This window comes from Elephas maximus, chromosome 17, assembly GCF_024166365.1.
Source record: "Elephas maximus indicus isolate mEleMax1 chromosome 17, mEleMax1 primary haplotype, whole genome shotgun sequence".
NCBI classification, from domain to species: domain Eukaryota; kingdom Metazoa; phylum Chordata; class Mammalia; order Proboscidea; family Elephantidae; genus Elephas; species Elephas maximus.
The window spans coordinates 43,734,516-43,759,045 of record NC_064835.1 but is presented as its reverse complement, the minus strand read 5'-3'; the positions used below and the strand labels follow the sequence as shown (position 1 = coordinate 43,759,045).

At 39.0% G+C, this 24,530-nt stretch overlaps 1 protein-coding gene across 1 annotated transcript in view; it reads right to left on the bottom strand.

Annotated features, from left to right (window-relative positions):
• Positions 1 to 22,603, bottom strand: part of LOC126060228 (uncharacterized) — a 44,071-nt gene extending 21,468 nt beyond the window's left edge. The window contains exons 1-2 of the mRNA XM_049856354.1: positions 22,517 to 22,603; positions 21,923 to 22,294 (exon numbers count right to left, since the gene is read on the bottom strand). Coding sequence (XP_049712311.1) covers positions 21,923 to 22,294; positions 22,517 to 22,565 — 421 coding nt within the window. The 5' untranslated portion in view covers positions 22,566 to 22,603. The remainder of the gene's footprint in view (positions 1 to 21,922; positions 22,295 to 22,516) is intronic.
• Between the last annotated feature and the right edge of the window lie 1,927 nt (positions 22,604 to 24,530).

Genomic DNA, 24,530 nt, shown 5'->3' with positions numbered 1-24,530 from the left:
TGTTGCAAGAGGGATCCGGTAGCGTCGACCTAGTCTGCCATCTCGGCCCCGCCTCCCCCCTCATTGTGATTTTGATTTGCATTTATCTAATGGCTTTTTTTTTTTTTTTTTTTGCTAGTGGTTGGGAGTATTTCCTCATATTCCTGTTAGCCACTTGAATGTCTTCTTTGGTGTACTATCTGTTCATTTCCTTTGTCCAGTATTTAAATCAGATTATTTGTCTTTTTGTTGTAGAGGCGTTGGATTTTCTTGTAGATTTTAGAGATTAGAACTTTGTCTGATTTGTAATAGACCAATTTTTTTTTTCCTCCCAGTCTGAAGGCTCTCTGTTTACTCTTTTGGTGAAGTCTTCTGATGAGCATAAAAAATGTTTAATTTTTGTAAGATCCCAGTTATCTAGCTTATCTTCTGGAGTTTGTGTGTGGTAGGTTGTGGTTTGTATCCTGTTAATGCCTTGTATTAGGGCCTCTGGTGTTGATCCTATTTTTTCTTCTATGACCTTCACACTTTTTTGGCTTTATATCTAGGTCTTTGATTCATTTTGAATTAGTTTTTGTATATAGTGTGAGATATGGGTCCTGTTGCACTATTTTGCAGATGGACATCCAGCACCATTTGATAAAAAGAGTGTCTTTTCCCCATTCGATGGACTTGGGGCCCTTGTCGAAGATCAGGTGAACATAGGAGGATGGATTTACATCTAGACACTCGTTTTTTTTCCATTGGTCAATGTATCTGTCTTTGTGCCAGTACTAGGATGTTTTGATTACTGTAACATAGCTGTATAGTAGATTCTGATGTCGGGTAGTGTGAGTCCTTCTACTTTATTATTCTTCTTCAATAGTGCTTTACTTTTCTGGGACTTCTTCCCTTTCCATATAAAGTTAATGATAAGTTTTTCCATCTCTTTAAAGAATATTGTTGGTATTTAGATTGGCATTGCATTGTATTTGTAAATCTGGTAGAATTGTCATTTTTACAAGGCTGAGTCTACCTATCCATGAGCATGGTATGTTTTCCCATTTATATAGATCTCTTTTGGTTTCTGGCAGTAGTGTTTTGTAGTTTCTTTGTATAGATCTTGACATTCCTGGTTAAACTTATTCCTAAGTTGTTTTTTTTTGTTTTTTTGTTTGTTTTTAGGGGCTATTATAAATGGTATTATTTTCCTGATTTCCTTTTCACTGTTGTTTTTATTGTTGTATAGAAATCCAACTGATTTTTGTGTATTTATCTTGTGTCCTGGGACTGTGCTGAATCTTTCTATCAGTTGCAATACTTTTCCCATGGAGTCTTTTGGGTTTTTTACGTAGAGTATCATATAATCCAAAAATAGGGACAGTTTTACTTGTTCATTTCCAATTTGGAAGCCCTTTGTTTCTTTTTCTTTCCTTCTTGCTCTAGTTAGAACTTCCACCATAATATTAAATAGGAGTGGGGATAAAGGACATTCTTCTCTTGTTCTTCTTCTCAAGGACAGTGTTTACAGCCTCTCTAAGAATGATGTCAGCCTTTGGTTTTGCATAAAAAAAAAATAGATGTCTTTAATTATGTTGAGAAATTGCCCTTCTATACCTATTTTATTGAGAGTACTTACCAGGAATGGGTTTTGGACTTTGTCGAATGCTTTTTCTGCATCTATTCAGATGATCATGTGATTCTTTTCTTTCCTTTTATTAATGTGGTGGATTATGTTGATTGATTTTCTAGTGTTCAACCACCCTTGCATACCTTGCATGAATCCTACTTGGTTGTGGTGTATTTTTTTTTCTGTTTTTTTTTTTGATATGATGCTGAATTGTATTGGCTAGAATTTTGTTGAGAATTTTTGAGTCTATATTCATGAGAGATATTGGTTGTTAGTTTTTTTTTTTTTTTTTGTGGTGTCTTTGCCTTGTATTCATATCAGGGTTATGCTGGCTTCATAGAAGGAATTTGGAAGGAGCCCTTCCTTTTCTATATTCTGAAATATGTTGAATAGTAACAGCATAAGCTCTTCTCTGAATGTTTGGTAGAATTCTCCAGTGAAGCCATCTGGGCCAGGGCTTTAATTTGTTGGGAGGTTTTTTTCTTACCTTTTTTATCTCATTACTTGTTATGGGTCTGTTCAGACTTTCAACATCATTTTGTGTCAATTTCGGTAGGCAGGGTGTTTCTAGAAATATGTCCATTTCCTCTAGGTTTTCTGATTTGTTGGAGTATACTTTTTCATAATACTCTGTTACGATTCTTTTTATTTCAGTTGGATCTGTTGTAATGACCCCCATTTCCTTTCTTATTTGGGTTATTTGCAATCTCTCGTGTTTTTCTTTTATCAGTATGTCCAGTGGTTTTTCAATTTTGTTGATCTTTTCCAAAGAACCAACTATTGCTTTTGTTGATTCTTTCTTTTTTTATCCACTATTTCTGCTCTGATCTTTCCTATTTCCTTTCTTCTGGTGGCTGTGGGCTTCTTTTGCTGCTCTTTTTCTGTTTGTTCAGGTTGTGTAGCTAATATTCTGATCTTGTCACTTTCTTCTTTTTTGATGTGTGCGTCTATTGCTATAAATTGACCTCTGAGCATTTCCTTTCCTGTGTCCCAAAGGTTTTGGTATGAAGTGTTTTCATTCTCATCTGATTCTGGGAATTTCTTTATTTCATCTCTGATTTCTTCTATTACCCAGACATTTTTAAGCAGGCTGTTGTCAGTTTTCATGTAATTTGACTTTTTCCATTGTTCTTCCTGTTGTTAATTTCTACTTTTATGACATTGTGGTCAGAGAAGATACTTTGTAATATCTCAATCTTTCAATTTTGTTGAGGGTTGCTCTGTGGCCTAACATATGGTCTATTCTGGAGAATGCTCCATGTGCACTGGAAAAGAATGTGTACTTTGCATCTGTTGGATGGAATGTTCTATATATGTCTATGAGGTCAAGTTGGCTGATTGTGCCTTTAGTTCTTCTGTATCTTTCTTGAGTTTCTTCCTAGATAATCTGTTCTTTACTGGGAGTGGTGTGTTTAAGTCTCCTGCTACTATTGTTGAGCAGTCAATTTCTCTTTTTATTGCTGTTAGGGTTTGTTTTATGTATTTTGGAGCCTTGTCATTGGGTGTGGAGATGTTTATTATGGTTAGGACTTCATGACGGATTGTTCCTTTAGTCATTATATACTGCCATTCTTTGTCTTTTATGGTGGATTTTGTTTTAAAGTCTCTCTTATCTAAGATTAGTAGTGCTACTCTCACTCTTTTTTGGTAGTTATTTGATATATTTTTTCCATCCTTTGATTTTTAATAAACTGACATCTTTTTTTCTAAGGTGTGCCTCTTGTAGACAGCATATAGATAGTTCCTTTTTTTTTTTTTTAATCCATTCTGTCACTCTGTGTCTCCTTATGGGTGCATTTTGGCCATTTACGTTCAGCTTAATTATTTATTAATAGGTTTGAGTTTATTGCTGTCATTTTGTAGTGTTTTTTTTTTTTTTTTTTTCTGGTGCTAACATTTTCTTTGTTCCTCTTACTCTTTTGTGCCGAGTTCCTTTTGTTTGTGGATTTCTTTTTCATTTCCTTTGTTTTTGTAGATTTTGATTTTATTGATACTTAATGATTTTCTTCTTCTTCTTTTTTTTTTTTTTCTCCTTGAGTAGGTTCATTAACTTTCTTTGGGACTACTTTGAAATTTACCCTTATCTTTCTAGTTTGAACAGTCTATTATTACTTGGTATCACCTTGCCTTCTTCTCCATTAGAAAGTTCTATACCTACACTGTTTATTCCCTCCTATTGTTCTGATGTTGTTTTCATTCACAGATTAACCTCTCTGGTTCCCCGTTGTAATTCTTTTGGTTTTGTAGCGTCCTTGAGAGTTCATTTCCTACATTGGATCTGGCTGGTAAAATCTTGTGTCCTAGATTCAGGCTGTGGTCTGATGTTTTTTGTTCTCATACTGAAGGGCTCCCTTTAATAATTCTTGTATGTTTGGTTTGGTTTTCACATATTCCCTTAACTTCTGTTAACCTGGAAATGTCCTAATTTCACCATCATATTTGAATGAGAGTTCTGAAGGATATGTTATTCTTGGTCGGGATTTTTTTCTTTTTCCTATCAAGGTTTTATATATGTCATCCAATTACCTTCTTGCCTGGGTGGTTTCTGCCAAATAATCAGAGGTTAGTTTCATTGTTTCTCTTCTGTATGTGACTTTTTGTTTTTCTCGAGCTGCTGTCAGGATTTTGCCTGTGTCTTTAGTTATATTCAGTGTGATTGTGATTTGCCTTGGTAATTTCCTTTAGGGGTCTATCCTATATGGGGTTTGTTGAGCTTCTTGGATGGTCAGCTTTTCATCTTTCATGATATTAGGGAAGTTTTCTGTCAGCAGTTCCTCAATGATCTTCCTTGAGTCTTCCATTTTCTCTCCCTGTACTGGAACTCTGATCACTAGCAAATGTTTGCTTTTGATTGTATCCCACATAATTCTCAAGATTTCTTCATTTTTTTTCTGATTTTTCCTCTAACAGAGTTGTATCCAAGCCTTTGATTTCAATTTCCCTGATCTTATTTTCCATAAATTTGTACCTGGTCCTCAGCCCTTCTGTGACATTGTCCATTTCTGAAATCTTGTTATTTATCTGTTCGATTTCTACTTGTTGTTTCTGAATGGTTTCTAGTTGTGAATGTATTTTCTCATTTTGTCCCTGTATTATTTTTCTGAACTCTTCCCATTTTTGGTCGTTTTTTTTTCTGGGAATTTGTCTGTTTTTCCATAAATTTCTCTATTTTTTGATCATTTTTGTCTTTTTGTTTCTACTCTGGGATAGTACAGAATTTTCGAGATTCGAATTCCCTATCAGGTAGTTCTAGTGCCTTTTCTTCTATAGGAAATTTATCTTTTGTATTATTTTGGACACCTAATGGGCCCATCTCGTCCTTTTCTTATACGTTTTGATATTTTCTGCTATCTTCAGGACATTCAGTAGTTATTTTCCTCATTTATTGATTGTAGATCTCTTTGTTCTGACCTGCTTTTTTGTTTTATTTGGTTAAGTCTGAGTGGGTGGGCTGTGCATTCTTTGTTGTTTGATTGTCCATGGTTGTGACAGTTTTAACTCATTGACAAATGGACAAGGCCACTCACTCAGTTTTGGTGCAGCAGGGCAGGTCCAGCTGAAGGGGAGGGCCTGGGATGGGTTGTTTGTGGCCCATGCAAATGCTGAAAGAGTGGACTGGTGATAAATTATGGGCAGGTTAACCAGTTGCTGAGTTTTCAGCTGAGATTCCTGGTGACCACATACTTGTAAGAGTAGAACTGTGCACCATAGTGTTTTCAGCAGCTGACTTTTCTGAAGCAGGTCACCATTCCTTTCCTCTGATAAGCCTCTTGTAGACTCGAACTTCCAACCTTTTACTTAGAAGCCAAGTGTGTTCACTGCTTGCATCACCCAAGGACTCCTGTGCTCTAGTTTAATAACCTTCTGCTGTTGAGTCAATTCTGAATCATAGAAACCTTTCTGGACAGAGTAGAATTGCTCCAAAGATTTCCAAAGTGTAATCTTCATGGAAGCAGGGGCTCTGGTTAACCCACTGTCCCTGAGTTGATTCCAACTTACAGCGACCCTCTAGGACAGGGTTGTGCTGCTCCATATGGTTTCCAAGGCTATAGCACTTAACAGGAAGCAGAATGCCATATCTTTCCCCTGCAGAGCATCTGGGGGGTTCAAACCACAGACCTATCAGTTAGCAGCCAAGCTCTTTAACTACTGCAAAACCAGCGTTCCTTGTTAGGAGGGCCAAAAAATTGAGAGCAGGAATTCTGTACTTCTTCTGTACTTAGGAAACTGAGGTGGCATAGTGGTTATGAGTTTGGCTGCTAACCAAAAGGTCTGCAGTTAGAATCTACCATGTACTTCTTGAGAAACTTATGGAGTGATTCTACTCTGTCCTATAGGTTCACTCTGAGTTGAATTCCTTTCCACCACAGGTTTGGTTTTTGGTCCTAAGTTAACAGCACACTAGGGGGCACTCATGTCAAATTCTTGACATGTTTATCCTGTTTCAAATTGCAGTCCAAAATGGTTTTGTATTTGCCTAACTCACTAAAGTGTTACTGTTACAAAACAAAAAGAAACAAATTCAATGCCATCTAGTCAAATTCTTCCTCTCTCTCTCTGTCTCTCTTTTCATCTCCCATTCTGTCTGTTTGCCTGCAAATGTTAATCTTAGGCAACTTTTGTAAGAGATTTTCCACTATCTTTTTTTCTCTACAAGTTCTGAGGGTAGAAGAGCTACTGTTATGACCAATATTAATTGTACAGTTTGAATCCAAGGTGCATCAGTTTTACTGAATCCTGTGACTTTCCTGGTAAGCTAGAAGGAAAAGATATTGCTCATTTGCTACTCAGAAATATTACTGACAAGCAAATATATGCTTTTTTTTCATATAGTCAACAATTCTAGCCCTTTTTAAAAGAAAAATAATAATAAAAAAATACCAAACCCATTGTCTTTGTGGTACTTCCAACTAATGGTTACACCAAATGTGTCACAGTAGATGTGATCTCCACAGGGCTTCCCTGGCTGTAATCTTTATCAAAACTGATTTCCAGGCCTTTCTTTGGTGGCACCATTGGGGAGTTTAGTCACCAATCTGTCTGTTAGTGGATGAGAGCAAACTGTTTGTGTCTCCCAGGAAGTATTTGAATCTTTAGTATGCTTTAAATCGATAATGTTTGTGCATTCTAGGATGGAAGATTAATATTAATTCTCATTATCAGTTTCAAATTTCACCTAGGGCTGCTAGGATATTCACCTTTGGGAGAACCAATGAGGAGATACCTAATTTCCAAAGAAAAGAATATGAAACAGGAGTGAGATCTGCCCAAGTCAGTTTCTGTGAAGTGCTTATAGCTTTTAACTTTTTGTTAAACTTTATGGCTTTATCCCCTGACTCTTCCAGGGAGCTCAAATTTATTTGATTTGGTTTTGTATTATTTTGTCTTTTTGTATTATCGGATTCTATCCTTTTCCATTCAATTTGATTTCATTATATTCAATTTTTTACTGACCCTGCATTCTCTCCTTGGCCTAAGATGTGTTGTAGGGGAGTCAACATACAAATTTCTAGAAATACTGAAAGGTAAGTAGTTTATGCTTCAAAGAGCAGGAGTGTTGGGTTACCTTGGCTCCTGATCAAGAAGACTAATATGGGGCTTATGTTTCTGCTAAGAAATGTTGCGTTCTGAAAGCAGAGAGTCGCTGTTTCCAATTGCTAATGAAGAGATGGCATTATTATTATATGACAAAGAATGGCTCCTAAATAACTCATTGAGCCCTTGCCTCTTCAATCACAGTTTTCACTTTTGGCTAACAGCTGATGAGACAAAGTGGTTAAGGCAGAATCAACTGACTTCGGAGATCATTATAAGTGATTTAATTTGGTGATTAATTTTTCAAGAGGGTCTTGATATCTTCTTATTAAAATTCATACAAGCAGTTTTTAAAGTTCTTGAAACTGTGTAATATGGAAGAAGAACCATGGAATTTGAGAGCTCTCAGTCTATATTCACCATTTTTGTACAGGTCAACTATAATATGCAAATGAAACGACTTCAAAAATAACATTTTTCTTTGTCATCTTGGCATATGCATACAAATCCTCATGGCAAAGGCAGCTCCAGCAACAGATTAAAAATTCTAGAATTCCCTTTTACCCCCCAAAGTTTTCTTGGGTCCTGCAATCTCCATCTCTAAGGTGAACCAGGCCTTCTTACAAGGTCATACAAACAGACAGACTTCAGCATCAAACATCCAGGCAAGCTGTGACTTGTAAGGAGGCCATGTTTTAAAGACAGAAGCCCTTTCCTCAAGGGTGAGTCTCGAGAGGGAATCTCAGACGAGGTGAGTAACTTACAAGGCAGAGAATGCCAAGATAGTCATTGGAATTAAGATCCCCTTTGTGGTGAGCTGGGGATAGGCAGAAAGAGCCAGCCCATGTTTCCCCGACCTACCTAAGACGCAGTTGTGAGTCTCTATGGGATTTTTCCATTTATTCTAAGAAAAAAATAAAAAATCAGAAATGTGGAAGCAGACTCAGACCAGAAAGTTGGAGAATAGGGCCCTTAAGCTCCAGAGAAGTCAGGCATGTTATCATACCTCTTTTTCACAGCTTAGGAAGAACATCTAAACTCAGTAGATAAACAGAGTCAAAGAGCTGTCCTGAGCTCCCTGCAGTCAGAATATTTATCCATGAATGTATCCCCTAAAAAATATTTCTCCATGAATGTATCCCCTAGTGGGTGACAATTTGCAGTTATTGATAAAAGACAATCAGCATTAACCACAGGTGCCTCAGAGCCTAGGAATCCACTCAAGCCCACCTGCAGGTGGAAAGCTCACTCTGCTGGGAGCTTGATCTCAATTCCTACTCAAGGAAAAACTCTCACCTTTTATCAGAAAGAACCTCCATTTGGGTCCAGGTGAAAATTGGGCCACTTGTATAAGTCTGTGTGGCTTTGGGCTATTTTGGTAACAAAGTCTACAGAACAAAGTCTACAGAATGTGTGAGAGTGTGACACTCTCCACCCCATAAACACTGAATCTAGGGCAACCGACTCAAACAGTTCCACCTGCACAGCTGACTTCCCAGTTCCTACAAATCACGCCCTAGCTTCTAATTCAATGCACACCAAACTACCAGCATCTGGTAACAGAGGTAATCTACTACAGACCTATCCATATCAATTTCCTCACTCCTTTGAATATGATCAAGATGAAAAAATTAGAGAGGTCTTCTGCTCCCCACCTGGACCAAATGGATGTTATTTTTAACATTCTTTTACCTACTCTTGTTCCTTGTGTCCAGTGTGGAGTAACCATCTTTGAATGCTGATCAGTTGTGTTATCCACGTGAGAGTATGGTTTCACAACACACAAGAGACAGTGATTCTTTTCCAATTAGGAATACTGTGCTGTGTCTGGAAAGGGAACATAAGAAAATTTCAAAGCCATTTCCTGAGCAAGAAATATTTTTTACAAGATGATTCATTTTTTGGATATTTTAGTTCAACTTATTAAGAGATCAAACAGTCTTTCTGAATGGAATTCCAGGGTACTTAATTGTCCTCATGATAATATTATACATAGACCAAGAGGCAGTCATTGGAACAGAGCAAGGAGACACTTCATGGTTTAAAATCAGAAAAGGTATAGATCAGGGTAGCATCTTTTCACCATACTTATTCAATTTGAATGCTGAGAAAATAATTGGAAAAGCTGGACTATGTGAAGAATAATGCAGCATCAGAATTGCACGAAGACTCATTAACAACCTGCAGTTTGCAGATGACTTGAAGCACTTACTGATGAAGATCAAAGACTTCAGCCTTCTGTTTTAATTATACTTCAGAATAAAGGCAACAGAAATCCTCACAAATGGACCAATAAGTATCTTCGTGATAAATGGAGAAAAGATTGATATTGTCAAGGATTTCATTTTACTTGAGTGCACAAACAACACTCATGGAAGGAACAGTCCAGAAATCAAATTCCTGAATTGGACAAATCTCCTAATGAAGATTTAAAGTGCTAAAAAGCAAAAATGTCACTTTCAGATCTACAGTGCTCCTGACTCAAAGTATGGCATTTTCAATCGTCTCATTTTTATGTGAAAGCTGGACAATGAATAAGGAACCTGAAGAAAACTTGATGTCTTTGAATTATTCTGGGAAGAAAGATACTGAATGTCATGAACTTCCTAGAAAAAACAAGTCTGTCTTGGAAGAAGTAGAGCCAGAACGCTCCTTAGAAGCTAGAATGGTGAGACTTCATTTCGTGCACTTTGCACATGTTATCAGGAGGGACCAGTCCCTGGAGAAGGACTTCATACTTAGTAAAGTAGAGGATCAACCAAAAAGAGGAATAAGATGGATTGACACAGTGGCTGCAACAATGGGCTCAAACATAGCAATGATTCTAAGGCTGGCGCGTGATGGCCAGTGTCTCCTTGTGCTGTACACATGGTGACCATGAGTCAGAACCAACCAACCAGCATGTAACAACAAATGTATATAAACATATAAAGAAAGAGAGAGAAATAAGGTAGGATATTCATCAATTTTATTAAGTTGCTACCAGGAATATCATATTCACTACCTGAGGCATAAAATTTCTTTCCTCTTTGCCCCTTGCATGAAACTGTTCTATTAGCTCTTTATGTATAAGAGACAATATTTTTCTTCCCTACCAAGCTTTTTTGACTTGAGCACTCTTTAGAATTATAATTCACTTGTCCCAGGGAGAGTTTGCAGCATTTGGTCTAACCTTTTTTAACCATTAACCTTGTGTCAGCAGATACCAATCTTTTTTACTAGTAATTTTATATATATATTTTAATTTTTATTGTGCTTTAAGTGAAAGTTTACAAATCAAGTCAGTCACACAAAAATTTATATACACCTTGCTACATACTCCCAATTGCTCTCCTCCTAATGAGACAACCCGCTCTCTCTCTCCACTTTCCCTTTTCATGTTCATTTTGCCAGCTTCTAACCCCCTCTACCCTCTCACCTCCCCTCCAGCCAGGAAATGCCTACATAGTCTCAAGTGTCTACCTGATCCAAGAAGCTCACTCCTCACCAGCATCCCTCTCCAACCCATTGTCCAGCCCAATCCCTCTCTGAAGAGTTGGCTTTGGGAATGGTTCCTGTCCAGGGCCAGCAGAAGGTCTAGGGGCCATGACCACAGGGTCCTTCTAGTCTCAGTCAGACCATTAAGTCTAGTCTTTTTGAGAATTTCCTGTCTGCCTTACACTACTCTCCTGCTCCCTCAGGGGTTCTCTATTGTGTTCCCTGTCAGGGCACTCATGGGTTGTAGCCAGGCACCATCTAATTCTTGTGGTCTCAGGATGATGCAGTCTCTGGTTTATGTGTCCCTTTCTGTCTCTTGGGCTTGTAATTACCTTGTGGCCTTGTTTTGTTCATTCTCCTTTGACCCACATGGGTTGAGACTAGTTGATACAACTTAGATGGCTGCTTGGTAGCGTTTAAGACCCCAGGCACCACTCTCCAAAGGCGGATGCAGAATATTTTCTTAATAGATTTTATGATACCAATTCACTTAGTTGTCCCCCGAAGCCATGGTCCTAAAACCCTGGCCCCTTCTACGCTGGCCTTGGAAGCATTCAGTTTATTCAGAAAACATTTTTGCTTTTGGTTTAGCCCAGTTGTGCTGACCTCACCTGCATTGTATGTTGTCTTTCCCTTCACCTAAAGTAGTTCTTATCTACTACCTAATTAGTGAATACCCCTCTCTCACCCTTTCTGCCTCCCCCTCCTGTAACCATTAAAGAATATTTTCTTCTCTGTTTCAACTATTTCTCTAGTTCTTATAATAGTGCCTTACACAGTATTTTTCATTTTGCAATGGACAAATTTTACTAAGCATAATGCCTACTACTTTCCTCCATGTTATGAAAAGTTTCACAGATTCATCACTGTTTTTTATTGATGGGTAGTATTCCACTGTGTGAATATACCATAATTTATTTATCCATTCATCCATTGGTTGATGGGCACCATGGTTGCTACCATTGTTTTGCTATTTTAAACAGTGCTACAGTGAACAAGGGTGTGCATATATCTGTTCGTGTAAAGGCTCTTATTTCTCTAGGATATTTTTTTTATATTCCAAGGCGTGAGATTGCTGGATTGTATGATAGTTCTATTTCTAGCTTTTTAAGGAAGTGCCAAATAGATTTCCAAAGTGGTTGTGCCATTTGACATTCCCACCAGCAGTGTATAAGTTTTCCAGTCTCTCCACACCCTCTCCAACATTTATTCATTTGTCTTTCTTGGATTAATGCCAGCCTTGTTGGAGTGAGATGAAATCTCATTGTAGTTTTGATTTGCATTTGTCTAATGGCTAATGATCATGAGCATTTCCTCACGTATCTGTTAGCTACCTGGATGTCTTCTTTACTGAAGTATCTATTCATATCTTTTGCCCACTGATTAATAGGGTTATTTGACTTTTCGTAGTGGAGTTTTTGCAGTATTATATAGATTTTAGAGTTTAGGCCTGGTCAGAAATGTCATAGCTAAAAACTTTTTCCCAGTCTGTAGGTAATCTTTTTACCCTTTTGGTGAAGTCCTTGGAGGAGCATAGGTGTTTGATTTTTAGGAGCTCCCAGTTATCTACTTTTTCTTCTGCATTGTTACTAATGTTTTGCATAGGAATTATGCCATGTATTAGGGCTCCTAATGTTGTCCTAATTTTTTCTTCCATGATCTTTATTGTTTTAGATTTTATATTTCGGTCTTTGTTCCATTTTGAACTTGTTTTTGTGCATGGAGTGTGGTATGGGTCTTTTTTCATTTTTTTTTACAAATGGATAATCAGTTATTTCAGAACCATCTGTTAAAATGACTGTCTCTTCCTCATTTAACTGCTTAGGGGCCTTTGTCAAATATCAATTGCTCATTTGTGTATGGATGTATGTCTGGATTCTCAATTCTGTTCCATTGGTCTATATATCTGTTGTTGTACCAGTACCAAGCTGTTTTGACTACTGTGGCTGTATAATAGGTTCCCAAATCAGGTAGAGTAAGGCCTCCCACTTTGTTCTTCTTTTTCAGTAATGCTTTACTTATCTGGGACCTCTTTCCCTTCCATAAGAAGTTGGTGATTTGTTTCTCCATCTCATTAAAAATGTCATTGGAATTTGGATCGGAATTGCGTTAAATCTATCGATCGCTTTTCATAGAATAGACATTTTTGTAATTTTAAGTCTTCCTATTCATGTGCAAGGTATGCTTTTCCCCTTATGTAGGTCTCTTTTGGTTTCTTGCAGAAGTGTTTTCTAAGTTTCTTTGTATATGCCTTTACATCTCTGGTAAGATATATTGCCATGTATTTTATTTTCTTGGGGGCTTTTTTTTTTTTTACTGTAAATGGTATTGATTTGGTGACTCCCTTTTTGATGTTCTTTTTGTTGGTGTATAGGAATCCAACTGATTTTTGTATGTTTATCTTGTACCTGATAATCTGCTGAACTCTTTTATTAGTTTCAGTAGTTTTCTGGAGGATTCCTTAGGGTTTTCTGTGTATAAGATCATGTCATCTGCAAATAGAGACAATTTTACTTCTTCCTTGCCAATCTGGATGCCATTTATTTCTTTATCTAGCCTAATTGCTCTGGCTAGGACCTCCAGCACAATGTTAAATAAGAGTGGTGATAAAGGGCATCCTTGTTTGGTTCCCGATCTCAAGGGGAATGCTTTCAGGCTGTCTCCATTTAGGATGATGTTGGTTATTGGCTTTGTATAAATGCCCTTTATTATGTCTATTCCTATTTCGCTGACACTTTTTATCATGAATAAATGTTGCACTTTGTCAAATGCCTTTTCTGAATCAATTGATAAAATCATGTGATTCTTGTCTTTTGTTTTGTTTATATGATGGATTGCGTTAATTATTTTCCTAATGTTGAGCCACCTGTGCATACCTGCTATGAATCCCACCTGGTCATGGTGAATTATTTTTTTGATATGTTGTTGAATTTTATCAGCTAGAATTTTGTTGAGTTTTTTTGCATCCAAGTTCATGAGGGATATAGGTTTGTAATATCCTTTTTTTGTGGTATTTTCTTTACCTGGTTTTGGTATCAGGCATATGCTGGCTTCTTACAATGAGTTTGGGAGTATTCCGTACTTTTCTATGCTCTGAAATACCTTTAGCAGTAGTGGTGATAACTCTTCTTTAAAAGTTTGGTAGAACTCTGCAGTGAAGCCATCTGGGCCAGGGTTTTTTTTTGTTGTTGTTGTTGGAATTTTTTGATTACCTTTTCAATCTCTTACTTTTTATGGGTCTATTAAGTTGTTCTACCTCTGTTTGTCCCCCACATGTCTGTCAGTTTGTTGTACTGTGGAAGCTTGCATGTTGCTGTGATGCGGGAAGCTATGCCTACAGTATTCAAGTACCAACAGGGTCACCCATGGAGGACAGGTTTCAGGTGAGTTTCCAGACTAAGACAGACTAGGAAGAAAGACCCAGCAGTCTACTTCTGAAATACATTAGCAAGGAAAACCTTATGAATAGCAGTAGGACATTGTATGATATAGTGCTAGAAGATGAGCCCCCCAGGTTGGAAGGCACTCAAAACATGACTGGGGAAGGGCTGCCTCCTCAAAGTAGAGACGACCTTAATGACGTGGATGGAGTAAAGCTTTCAGGACCTTCATTTCCTGATGTGGCATGACTCAAAATGAGAAGAAACAACTCCAAACATCCGTTAAAAATTGGAACCTGGAATGTATGAAGTATGAAACTCGGAAAACTGGAAATGGTCAAAAATGAAATGGTACACATAAACCTCGATATCCTAGGCATTAGTGAGCTGAAATAGACTGGTATTGGCCACTTTGAATCAGACAATCATATAGTGTACTCTGCTGGGAATGACAACTCAAAGAAGAATGGTGTTGCATTCATCATCAGAAAGAACATTTGAAGATGTAGCCTCAAGTACAACGCCGTCAGTGATAGGATGATATCCATATGCGTACAAGGAAGACCAGTTAATACGACTATTATTCAAATTTACGCACCAACCACTAGAGCCAAAGATGAGGAAATAGAAGATTTTTATCAGCTGCTACAGTCTGAGATTGACTGAACATGCAATCAAGATGCATTCATAATTACTGGAGATCGGAATGCAAAAGTTGGAAGCAAAAAAGAAGGGTCAGTACTTGGAAAATATTGCCTTGGTGATAGAAAAAATGCCGGATATCCAATGATAGAATTTAGCAAGCCCAACGACTTCCTCATTGCCAATACCTTCTTTCACCAACATTAACGGCAACTATGCACAAAGAGTATACATACAGAAATCATTGACTATATCTGTGGAAAGAAATGATGGAAAAGCTCAATATCTTCAGCCAGAACAAGGCCAGGGTCCGACCACGGAATAGATCATCAATTGCTCATATGCAAGTTCAAGCTGAAACTGAAGAAAATCAGAGGAAGCCCATGAGAACCAAAATATGACCTTGAGTATAACCCACCTGAATAGAGAGACCATCTCAAGAATAGATTTGACTCATTGAACACTGGTGACCAAAGACCAGACGAGTTGTGGAATGACATCAGGGACATCATCCATGAAGAAAGCAAGAGGTCATTGAAAAGACAGGAAAGAAAGAAAAGACCAAGACGGATGTCAGAGGAGACTCTGAAACTTGCTCTCCAATGTCAAGCAGCTAAAGCAAAAGGAAGAACTGATGAAGTAAAAGAACTGAACAGAAAATTTCAAAAGGTGTCTCGAGAAGACAAAGTAAAGTATTACAATGACCTCTGCAAAGAGCTGGAGATGGTAAACCAAAAGGGAAGAAAACGCTCAGCGATTCCCAAACTGAAAATTCAAAATTCAAGCCTCATGTTGCAATAGTGAAGGATTCTATGGGGAAAATATTAAACTACACAGGAAGCATCAAAAGAAGATGGAAGAAATACACAGAGTCATTATACCAAAAACCTAAACCCTAGGAAAAACTCCACCCTCCACATACGTGCTTCCATGGCCCTAATGTGGCTGGAGAAAAACACATAATTATTCTGATTCATCTCACCATAAATTTATGCACACTACTTCAGGACAGCCCTTAATCCTGCCTCACAATCGTATTTCATTTACCTGGTTCATTCAGTCTGCACCCTTTCTCTTTTCTTTTCTCTTCACTTTTAACAGCTACTTGTCATTCTTTGTTTTTGTTGCTGTTAGATGTCATCAAGTCAGCTCTGACTCATAGCGACCCTATGCACAACAGAATGAAAAACTGCCTGGTCCTGCACCATCCTTACAATCGTTGTTATGTTTGAGCTCATTGTTGCAGCCACTGTGCCAATCCACCTTGTTGAGTGTCTTCCTCTTTTCTGCTGACCCTGTACTCTGCCAAGCATGATGTCCTTCTCCAGGGACTCATCCCTCCTGACACCATGTCCAAAGTATGTAAGACGCGGTATCGCCATCCTTTCCTCTAAGGAGCATTCTGCCCACACGTCTTCCAAGACAGATTTGTTCGTTCTTTTGGCAGTCCATGGTATATTCAATGTTCTTCGCCGACACCACATTTCAAAGGTGTCAACTCTTCTTCGGTCTTCCTTATTCATTGTCCAGCTTTCACATGCAAATGATGAGATTGAAAATACCATGGCTTGGGTCAGGCGCACCTTAGTCTTCATGCTGACATCTTTGCTCTTCAACACTTTGAAGAGATCCTTTGCAGCAGATTTTCCCAATGAAATGCGTCTTTCTGACAGCTGCTTCCATGGCTGTGGATTGTGGATCCAAGTAAAATGAAATCCTTGACAACTTCAATCTTTTCTCCGTTTATCATGATGTTGCTCAGTGGTCCATTTGTGAGGACTTTTGTTTTCTTTATGTTGAGGAGTAATCCGTACTGAAGGCTGTGGTCTTTGATCTTCATTAGTAAGTGCTTCAAGTCCTCTTCACTTTCAACAAGCAAGGTTGTGTCATCTGCATAACGCAGGTTGCTAATGAGTCTTCCTCCAATCATGATGCCCCATTCTTCTTCATATAGTCCGGCTTCTCAGATTATTTGTTCAGCATACAGATTAAATAGATGTGAAAGAATACAACCCTGACCCACACCTTTCCTGACTTTAAACCAATCAGTATCCCATTGTTCTGTCCAAACAACTGCCTCTTGATCTATGTAAAGGTTCCTCATGAGCACAAATAATTGTTCTGGAACTCCCAATCTTCGCAGTGTTATCCATAGTTTGTTATGATCCACACAGTCAAATGTCTTTGCATAGTCAGTAAAACACGGGTAAACATCCTTCTGATATTCTCTGCTTTCAGCCAGGATCCATCTGACATCAGCAGTGATATCCCTGGTTCCATGTCCTCTTTTGAAACCAGCCTGAATTTCTGGCAGTTCCCTGTCGATATACTGCTGCAGCCATTTTTGAACGATCTTCAGCAAAATTTTGCTTGCGTGTGATATTAATGATATTGTTCTATAATTTCCACATTCGGTTGGATCACCTTTCTTGGGAATAGGCATAAATATGGGTCCCTTCCAGTCAGTTGGCCAGGAAGCTGTCTTCCATATTTCTTGGCATAGACGAGTGAGCACCTCCAGCATTGCATCTGTTTGTTGAAACATCTCAATTGATATTCCATCAATTCCTGAAGCCTTGTTTTTCGCCAATGACTTCAGAGCAGCTTAGACTTCTTCTTTCAGTACCATCAGTTCCTGATCATATGCCACCTCTTGAAATGGTTGAATATCGACTAATTCTTTTTGGTATAATGACTGTGTGTATTCCTTCCATCTTCTTCTGATGCTTCCTGCATCATTTAATATTTTCCCCATGGAATCCTACACTATTGCAACTCGAGGCTTGAATTTTTTCTTCAGTTCTTTCAGTTTGTGAAATGCCAGGCAAATGACCTCATTTCCTGTTTCTTAGAAGAGCTTCCACTAGCTCCTCTCATGTATCTTCTGATCCACAGGCATCTACATCCCCATGTTCTGCCTTCCTTTCTTCCTGTTACTGTAGATGAGCAGCCTTCCTACCTGAGGCCAGTCCCTCTGCTCCTATACCACTGTCCCTCCCAAGGGTATCCTGGCATTTCTCACCTCTCTTTTCTCAACTACCTGTGTTTTCCACACTTTAGCATCATTTCCATCAGCATGAAACATCTTTTTAAAAAACTGTCCTGATTTCACATCTCCTTCCAGTTATGTCCTGTTTCACTCTTCTCCTTTACCTTAAGGTTCAGTGAAAGACTTCTATAGAGTCACCAAACCTGGACCATCTCTTTTCGTCCTCCCTAAATCATGCAATCTCCAGCATGCTTTCTTTCACAAAGGCCATATTTTTCAATTACTGATCCTTCCTATTTGTTTCCAACTTTCACATTCCTGTCACCATACTGATTGCGTATTCGATCAATTTCAGACTGCAGAACTTGGTAAAACTCTTCTATTTCTTCACCTTTGGACTTAGTGGTTAGTGGGTAAATTTGAATAATACTCATATTAACTGGTCTTACTTGTATACGTGTAGATGTGGTTCTATGACTGTCAACATTGTATTTCAGGATAGACTTTGAATTGTTCTTCTTGATAAATGCAACACCAGACCTCTTCAAGTTATCATTCCTGGCATAATAGATCATATGATTTTCCAACTCAAAATGACCAATACTAGTGCATTTTGGCTGACTAATGTCTAGGATATTGATCTTTATGCATTCTATTTCATTTCTGACAATTTCTCTTTTCCTAATTACAGTTCGTACATTCTACATTTCCATTATTAAAGGATGTTCACCTGGTTCTTCTGACTTTGAGTCATGCCATATCAGCACTCAAATGTCCCAAAAGCTAGACTTCATGTACAGAATTAAGGTCAACTCAACTTTAAGGAGGCAGCTCTTCCCCAGTCATCTTTTGAGTGCCTTCCAACCTGAGGGGCTCGTCTTCTGGCAGTGAAACAGACATTGTTCTGCTGCTATTTCTAAGGCTGTCACTGGCTAATTCTTTCAGAAGCAGACCACCAGGTCCTTCATCCTAGTCTGGCTTACTCTAGAAGCTCAACTGAAACCAGGCCTACTGTGGTGGCCCTCCTGGTATTTGTATATTGTTGGCATAGCTACCAGCATCACAGCAATATGCAAGCCCTCATGGTATGACAAACTGATGGAAGTGTATTCTGCATCTAATTTCTGGATTTTTTTTTTTCAGATACATAGTACCCTGCGTTTAGTTTTCCATGCCTTGCGTACAATGTAAAGTTTATCATTTATTTCTTTAAATAAACTCACATAGCTTCCAAATCTAAAGTGTGAGGAGAACACCTTTTGTTCTCTGTTATTTCAGTCGCTTCACATTCATATTCATATCTTAGTTATCTTATTTTCTTGTATGTCAAGGATCTCTGACTTCTTAGTGGTATCAGTCTTTGAAAACTTATTTGTGAGGTGCCCTGAGGATTTATGCTGGGTGTGCCCTCTTCTAGAGCAGCTTTCTATTGACTGGGCCTTCTTAAACTAATTTCAAGGTTGGAGAGTTCCAGACACGCCTAGGCCATACATAGCTGGAGTGAAACTCCTTGAAAGGCTGACTTCTAGACAAAACCTCTGAAGGAAATTTTGCTTATTATTCCCTGTTCATTTCCACAATGACCCTAGAGCCCTTTGACCATTTTCTTGCAGCTATTTGAAGGATACACTTAGTTTCTCTGGTTCCTAGGGTCTTTGAGATTAGAGCCACCATCCCTTGGCTCTAGCACAACATAGGGTCCCTCAGGACTCCCCACATTGGTAATTTCTGGGTCTGTCTTTCATTTTCCTGGATTTTACAAATCTCTAGAAGTAATTCATTAGTGTATACAGTGACTTCAACTGTCCTTCAGGATAACATTGGGTTTAGAGCTCAGACATTTTCTGGCCATAAATTTTTATCAAAAAGTGAACCAAAATTTCTCCATTGTCATCTCTTCTTTACTCCTCACTCTCTTTTATATATTTCGAGCATTTTATATTATTTCACGAGTATCGCAGAAATCAGGAAACTAGTCCATCGTTTATGGGCCCTGAACCCATTTCAATTTTTTTTTTTTCTTATTTTAAATAGAAGCTCTTAAGAGAAGCTACTGCTTGTAGTTTTAGAGCTTCTATGTTGATATGAGAGCTTCTAAGTTGCCTACTTTGTCTTTTCTAGTGATTAGATCTTGAGTTACATGGGTTACTTTCACAACCCACTGCCCACGTCCTTTGCTTCCACATTCAATGACGGCTTTGCATAGATCCTCCAGGCCCAGTCTGGCTGCTCAGATTTTATAAATAGGGACTTTGCAATGTGTTCTGATCTTTATCAGGCAGGTGGAGGCAGCAAGACGGTATTACAAGCTCCTGTCCTCATGTTCCTGTTGCTCTGGGTCTCTGGTGAGAAATGAACACTGCCTAGATCCCTTTAAAGAAGTATCTTTGTAGAGCTGAAAAATGATTTAAGACTTAGTGGGAAATGATGGCTATTTCCAAAAATGACTCAATTATGTGTGAGAGATATTCCACTAAAATGCCCATTCAAAATGCTATGTTTTAAGATGCTTATGAAAAAGTGTGTGTATACATATATATGGTAATTATCCTCTCTGATTGCAGGTGCCAGTAGAGACATTGTGATAACACAGTCTCCTGTCTCCCTGACCATGTCTCCAGAAGAATGATCCCCATCAGTGCAAGTCCAGACAGAGTGTTAGCAGCGTCTTGGCCTGGTATAAGCAAAAACCAGGGCAGGCTCTGAAGCTGCTTTTCTCCGTTGCATCCAACTAGGCATCTGAGATCCCTGGCCTATTTAGTGGCAGTGGGTCCGTCACAATCAGCAGCTTCCAGACTGAAGACATGGCAAATTATTGCTGTTAGCAACATTATGGCTAACCTCTCACACTGTTTAACTTCAAATAGAAGTTCCTTCCCAGGGCTGGAGGCCTGTGAGTCTTCAGTGCACCAGCTACTTCCTTTCTGCACAGTCCTGAACATGCACACTTCCTCTATCTGCTCCAGAAGCCTCATCTCTTAGACATGGAATTTTCTTCCAGAGTGATCCTCCTATTTAGATAGGTCTACATTTTGAAATGAGATATGTAATAAATGGTACAAGCCACCAAGTCCTGTCCACTTGTCCCAGTTAGACACCATTGGTTTGATGTTACTTGTATCCCTGATTACACAGTATCTCTGGATCATCCTCAAGTGTCTGACATTTTGGGTCCCAGTGGTCAGATCCTGCTCACTAGGTGCCAGAATCTCTGGCTGTCTCCCAGGAGAGAAAGTCTCTATTAGCTGCAGGGCCAGTTAGACTCTGAACTATACTGACAGGAAACACTACTTGGGTTGTCATCAGCATACAACGTAGCAGGGACCTATGGGCCTCACTCACCATACTTCCTCTACACGTGTTTTTGTGATGCTGAACAGGTTTCAGTAGCACTTGCAGACTAATACAGACTAGAAAGAAAGGCCTGGTGACCTACTTCTGGGAAATCAGCCAGGGAAAACCCTATGGATCACAACATTCAGATAATATTATGCATTGAATTCTCATGAGTCATGGACTCACAAGATGGCAACTAACAAACAGAAAGAACCATGATTTCCTTCAGTCACTAAATTAAACTTGGGTACCCAAGGGACTAATGCAAAGAAGAATTGACAACTAATGAAAAAGAACATGGGAAAGCTATCACATGTTTCTAGAGTGATAGGATTAATGAGTTAGAGTCTGGTCTTTAAAAGAATGAGTGCCCCTGAAAGACATGGAGAGAGGGGAAAGGGCAGTAAAGTGGAAGCTTAGAGCATGAAAATGCCTTCATTGATGTTGACCAGGAAGACTTGGCTGGAAAACAGGATCCATGGAAGGAAAACGGAAGAGAGAAATACTACTTTCTGTGAGGGAGATTTTAAATATGAAGGGTCCAGGTTTAATATTGGGTTAGGTCCAGAGTAATGAGGGGTAATGGCACAGAAAGGAAAAAAGTCCAGGAAAACAAGGAAATAAAATGGGAATGTTCCAGAGTCAAGAATGCACAGGGAAGAGAGAACTGATCTTTCAGGGTATAAAGCACAGTGAACCCTTCCGAAATCAGTCACATGATCTATCCATATGAAACATGGAGGTTCCTGTGATATGAAAACTCCTGACAAAGCCTACAAAACATTTTTAGAGCATTTTCTTTCTTTATTTTATCACGAAAGGAGATCCAGAAGAAGCCACATCCCTTCATTTTCTCCTGGAACCTGCAAATACTTCAAGGAATTAGTCAGGAGATGCAGGTTTTGGGGCAGAGAGAGGAAGCATGCATGTTCAGGGCTGAGCAGAAAGGAAGCAGCTGGTGCAGTGAAGACTCACTGGCCTGTAGCCCTCGGGAGGAGGTTTTTGTTCGAGGCTGAAGCACTGTGGGAGGTAGCTTTTTACCCTGCTGACAATAATAAAGTGCGGCATCTTCAGCCCGGAAGTTGCTGATGGTGAGAGTGAAGTCTCTCCCAGACCCACTGCCACTGAACCGCTCAGGGACCCCAGATGCCCGGTTAGATGCCCCATAGATGAGCAGCTTAGGAGCCTGTCCTGGTTTCTGCTGGTGCCAGGCTAAGAAGTCCCCGCTGGAAAAAATGATGCTTTCAGAAAGACTCTGGCTGGCCTTGCAGTTGATGGTCACTGTTTCTCCTGGAGACGCAACCAGAGAAGCTGGAGACTGGGTCATTATGATGTCCCCACTGGCTCCTGTAATCAGAGCGGCCAATTACCATGCATACATATATACACATACTTTTTCATACACACATTAAAATATCCCCCCAATACAAAATATTTAGCGATATTAGGTATCGGCACATAATTGGTTCCATTTGGAAATAACCATCATTTCCCACCATATCTTAAAATCATTTCTCAGCTCTACAAAGATTCTACTCTACAGGGATTGAAGCACTTTTAATTTCTCACCAGAGGCCCAGAGCAACAGGGACATGAGGAACAGGGTCTGTGGCACCATCTTGCTGCCCCTGCCTGCCTGATGCAGATCAGCTCACATGGCACAGGCCCCGTTTATATCTGAGCAGCCAGCCTGGGTGTGGAGGGGCCTATGCAAAGCAATCAGTGCATTGAAAGCAAATTACATGGACCACGGTTTGTGAAACTATCCGATGTACATCAAGAGCCAAAAATATCACAGAAAATATCATTTTATCAGTAGAAACACAGTACTTAGAAGCTCTAATATCAATTTAAAATAAAACCTCTCACAGTCCAGTGGATTCCAACCATGGCAACGCTATATGTTACACAGTAGAGCTTCTCCATAGGGTTTCCTTGCCTGTTTTCTTTACAGAAGCAGGTTGACAGGCTTTTATTCCAGGGTACCACTGGGTGTGTCCAAATTGCAAACCTTTATGTTAGTAGCCCATCACAACTGCTTGAAGCACCCATGATCTAATGAATACCTTCAGTTTTAACTTAAAAACAGTCTTAAATGGGTTCAGGTTCCATAAATGAGAGACTAGTTTCCTCAAATCAACACTTTTGGGAAATGATAAGAAATGCTGGTTAAAAAAAAAATAACAAAATAAAGGGAAGAATATGGTAAATTTTTGCCTCCACATTTGATAAAAATTCATAGCTAGCACATGTCTGCACTCTAAAGACACTTGTATCTTATAGGATACCTAAAAACACTGCAAGTACTTGATATTGGATCCCAGGGCTACGCAAGGGCCAGAGAAATGGAAGACGGGGCCAGAATTCACCCATGTGGAAAGTCCTCAGGGACCCTATATTGAATTAGGCTGGGGAGGGCTCATATCACAGAGGAAGTGTGAACCAAAGAGAAAGTGGAACCTATCATGTCCACAAAGGCTGGGACCTAAGAAGAGGGCTCTAGATTCATTGTGGAAATGGACAGGAAAAAACAAACAGGATTTCCTTTTAACAAGTCTTCAAGGAGTTTCATTCCAGGTACACGCAGCCTCGGTCTGCCTGGAGCAGCTTAATGTTTAAGGTGGGACTGAAACTCTTTTTCTTTGGACATGTTATCAGGAGGAACGAGTCCCTGGAGAAGGACATCATGCATCATAAAGTAGAGTCAATGAAAAAGAGAAAGAGCCTCAAAGAAATGGATTGACACAGTGGCTGCAACATTGGGGTCAAACAGCAAAGACTGTGAGGATGGCTCAGCACCATGGAGTGTTTCGTTCTCTTTTGTATAAGGTCACTATCAGTTGGAACCGATTTGAGGGCACAGAACAACAGCAGTAACATGATATGAATACAAATGTGTTGCCGCAGAAATAACAGAATAAAAGGAGTTCTGCTCATACTTCAGATTTGGACATTACACGAGTTTATTTAAAGAAATAAATGACAAAGTTGACGTTGTATGCAAGAGATAGAAAACTAAAAAGGAGACACTTCAGATCTGAGAAAGGCCAACTGAATTTCTAGAAATTAGAAATAGAATTACCAAAATTTTAAAAGTCAATAGATGAGAGACTTGTACTTGTACGCTAGATGGAATAACAAAGACAAGATTTACCCTCATACATGAAATAGCCGAAAAAATAATTAAAAATTATATTTAACGGTTAACTCACTCAACTCCTAGTCCACCAACAGTGAGTGGTCTCCAAAAAAAACAAAAAAAAAAAAGCCTGGCAATCTAAACAACAACAACAAAAAAAAACCAAACCCAGTGCCGTCCCGTGGATTCCGACTCATAGCGACCCTATAGGACAGAGTAATCAGTCAATGAAAACCCTATGAGTTTATTTAAATAGGAGTGGGGATAAAGGGCATACTTTTTAAAAATCTTGTTTCTGTTCTTGAGGGGAAAGTTTTCAGCATCTCTCTGTTAAACATGATGTTGGCCTTTGGCTTTGCATAGATGCCCTTTATTACTTTGTGCAATTGCCCTTCTATACCTATTTTATCGAGAGTTCTTCCTAGGAATGGGTGTTGGACTTTG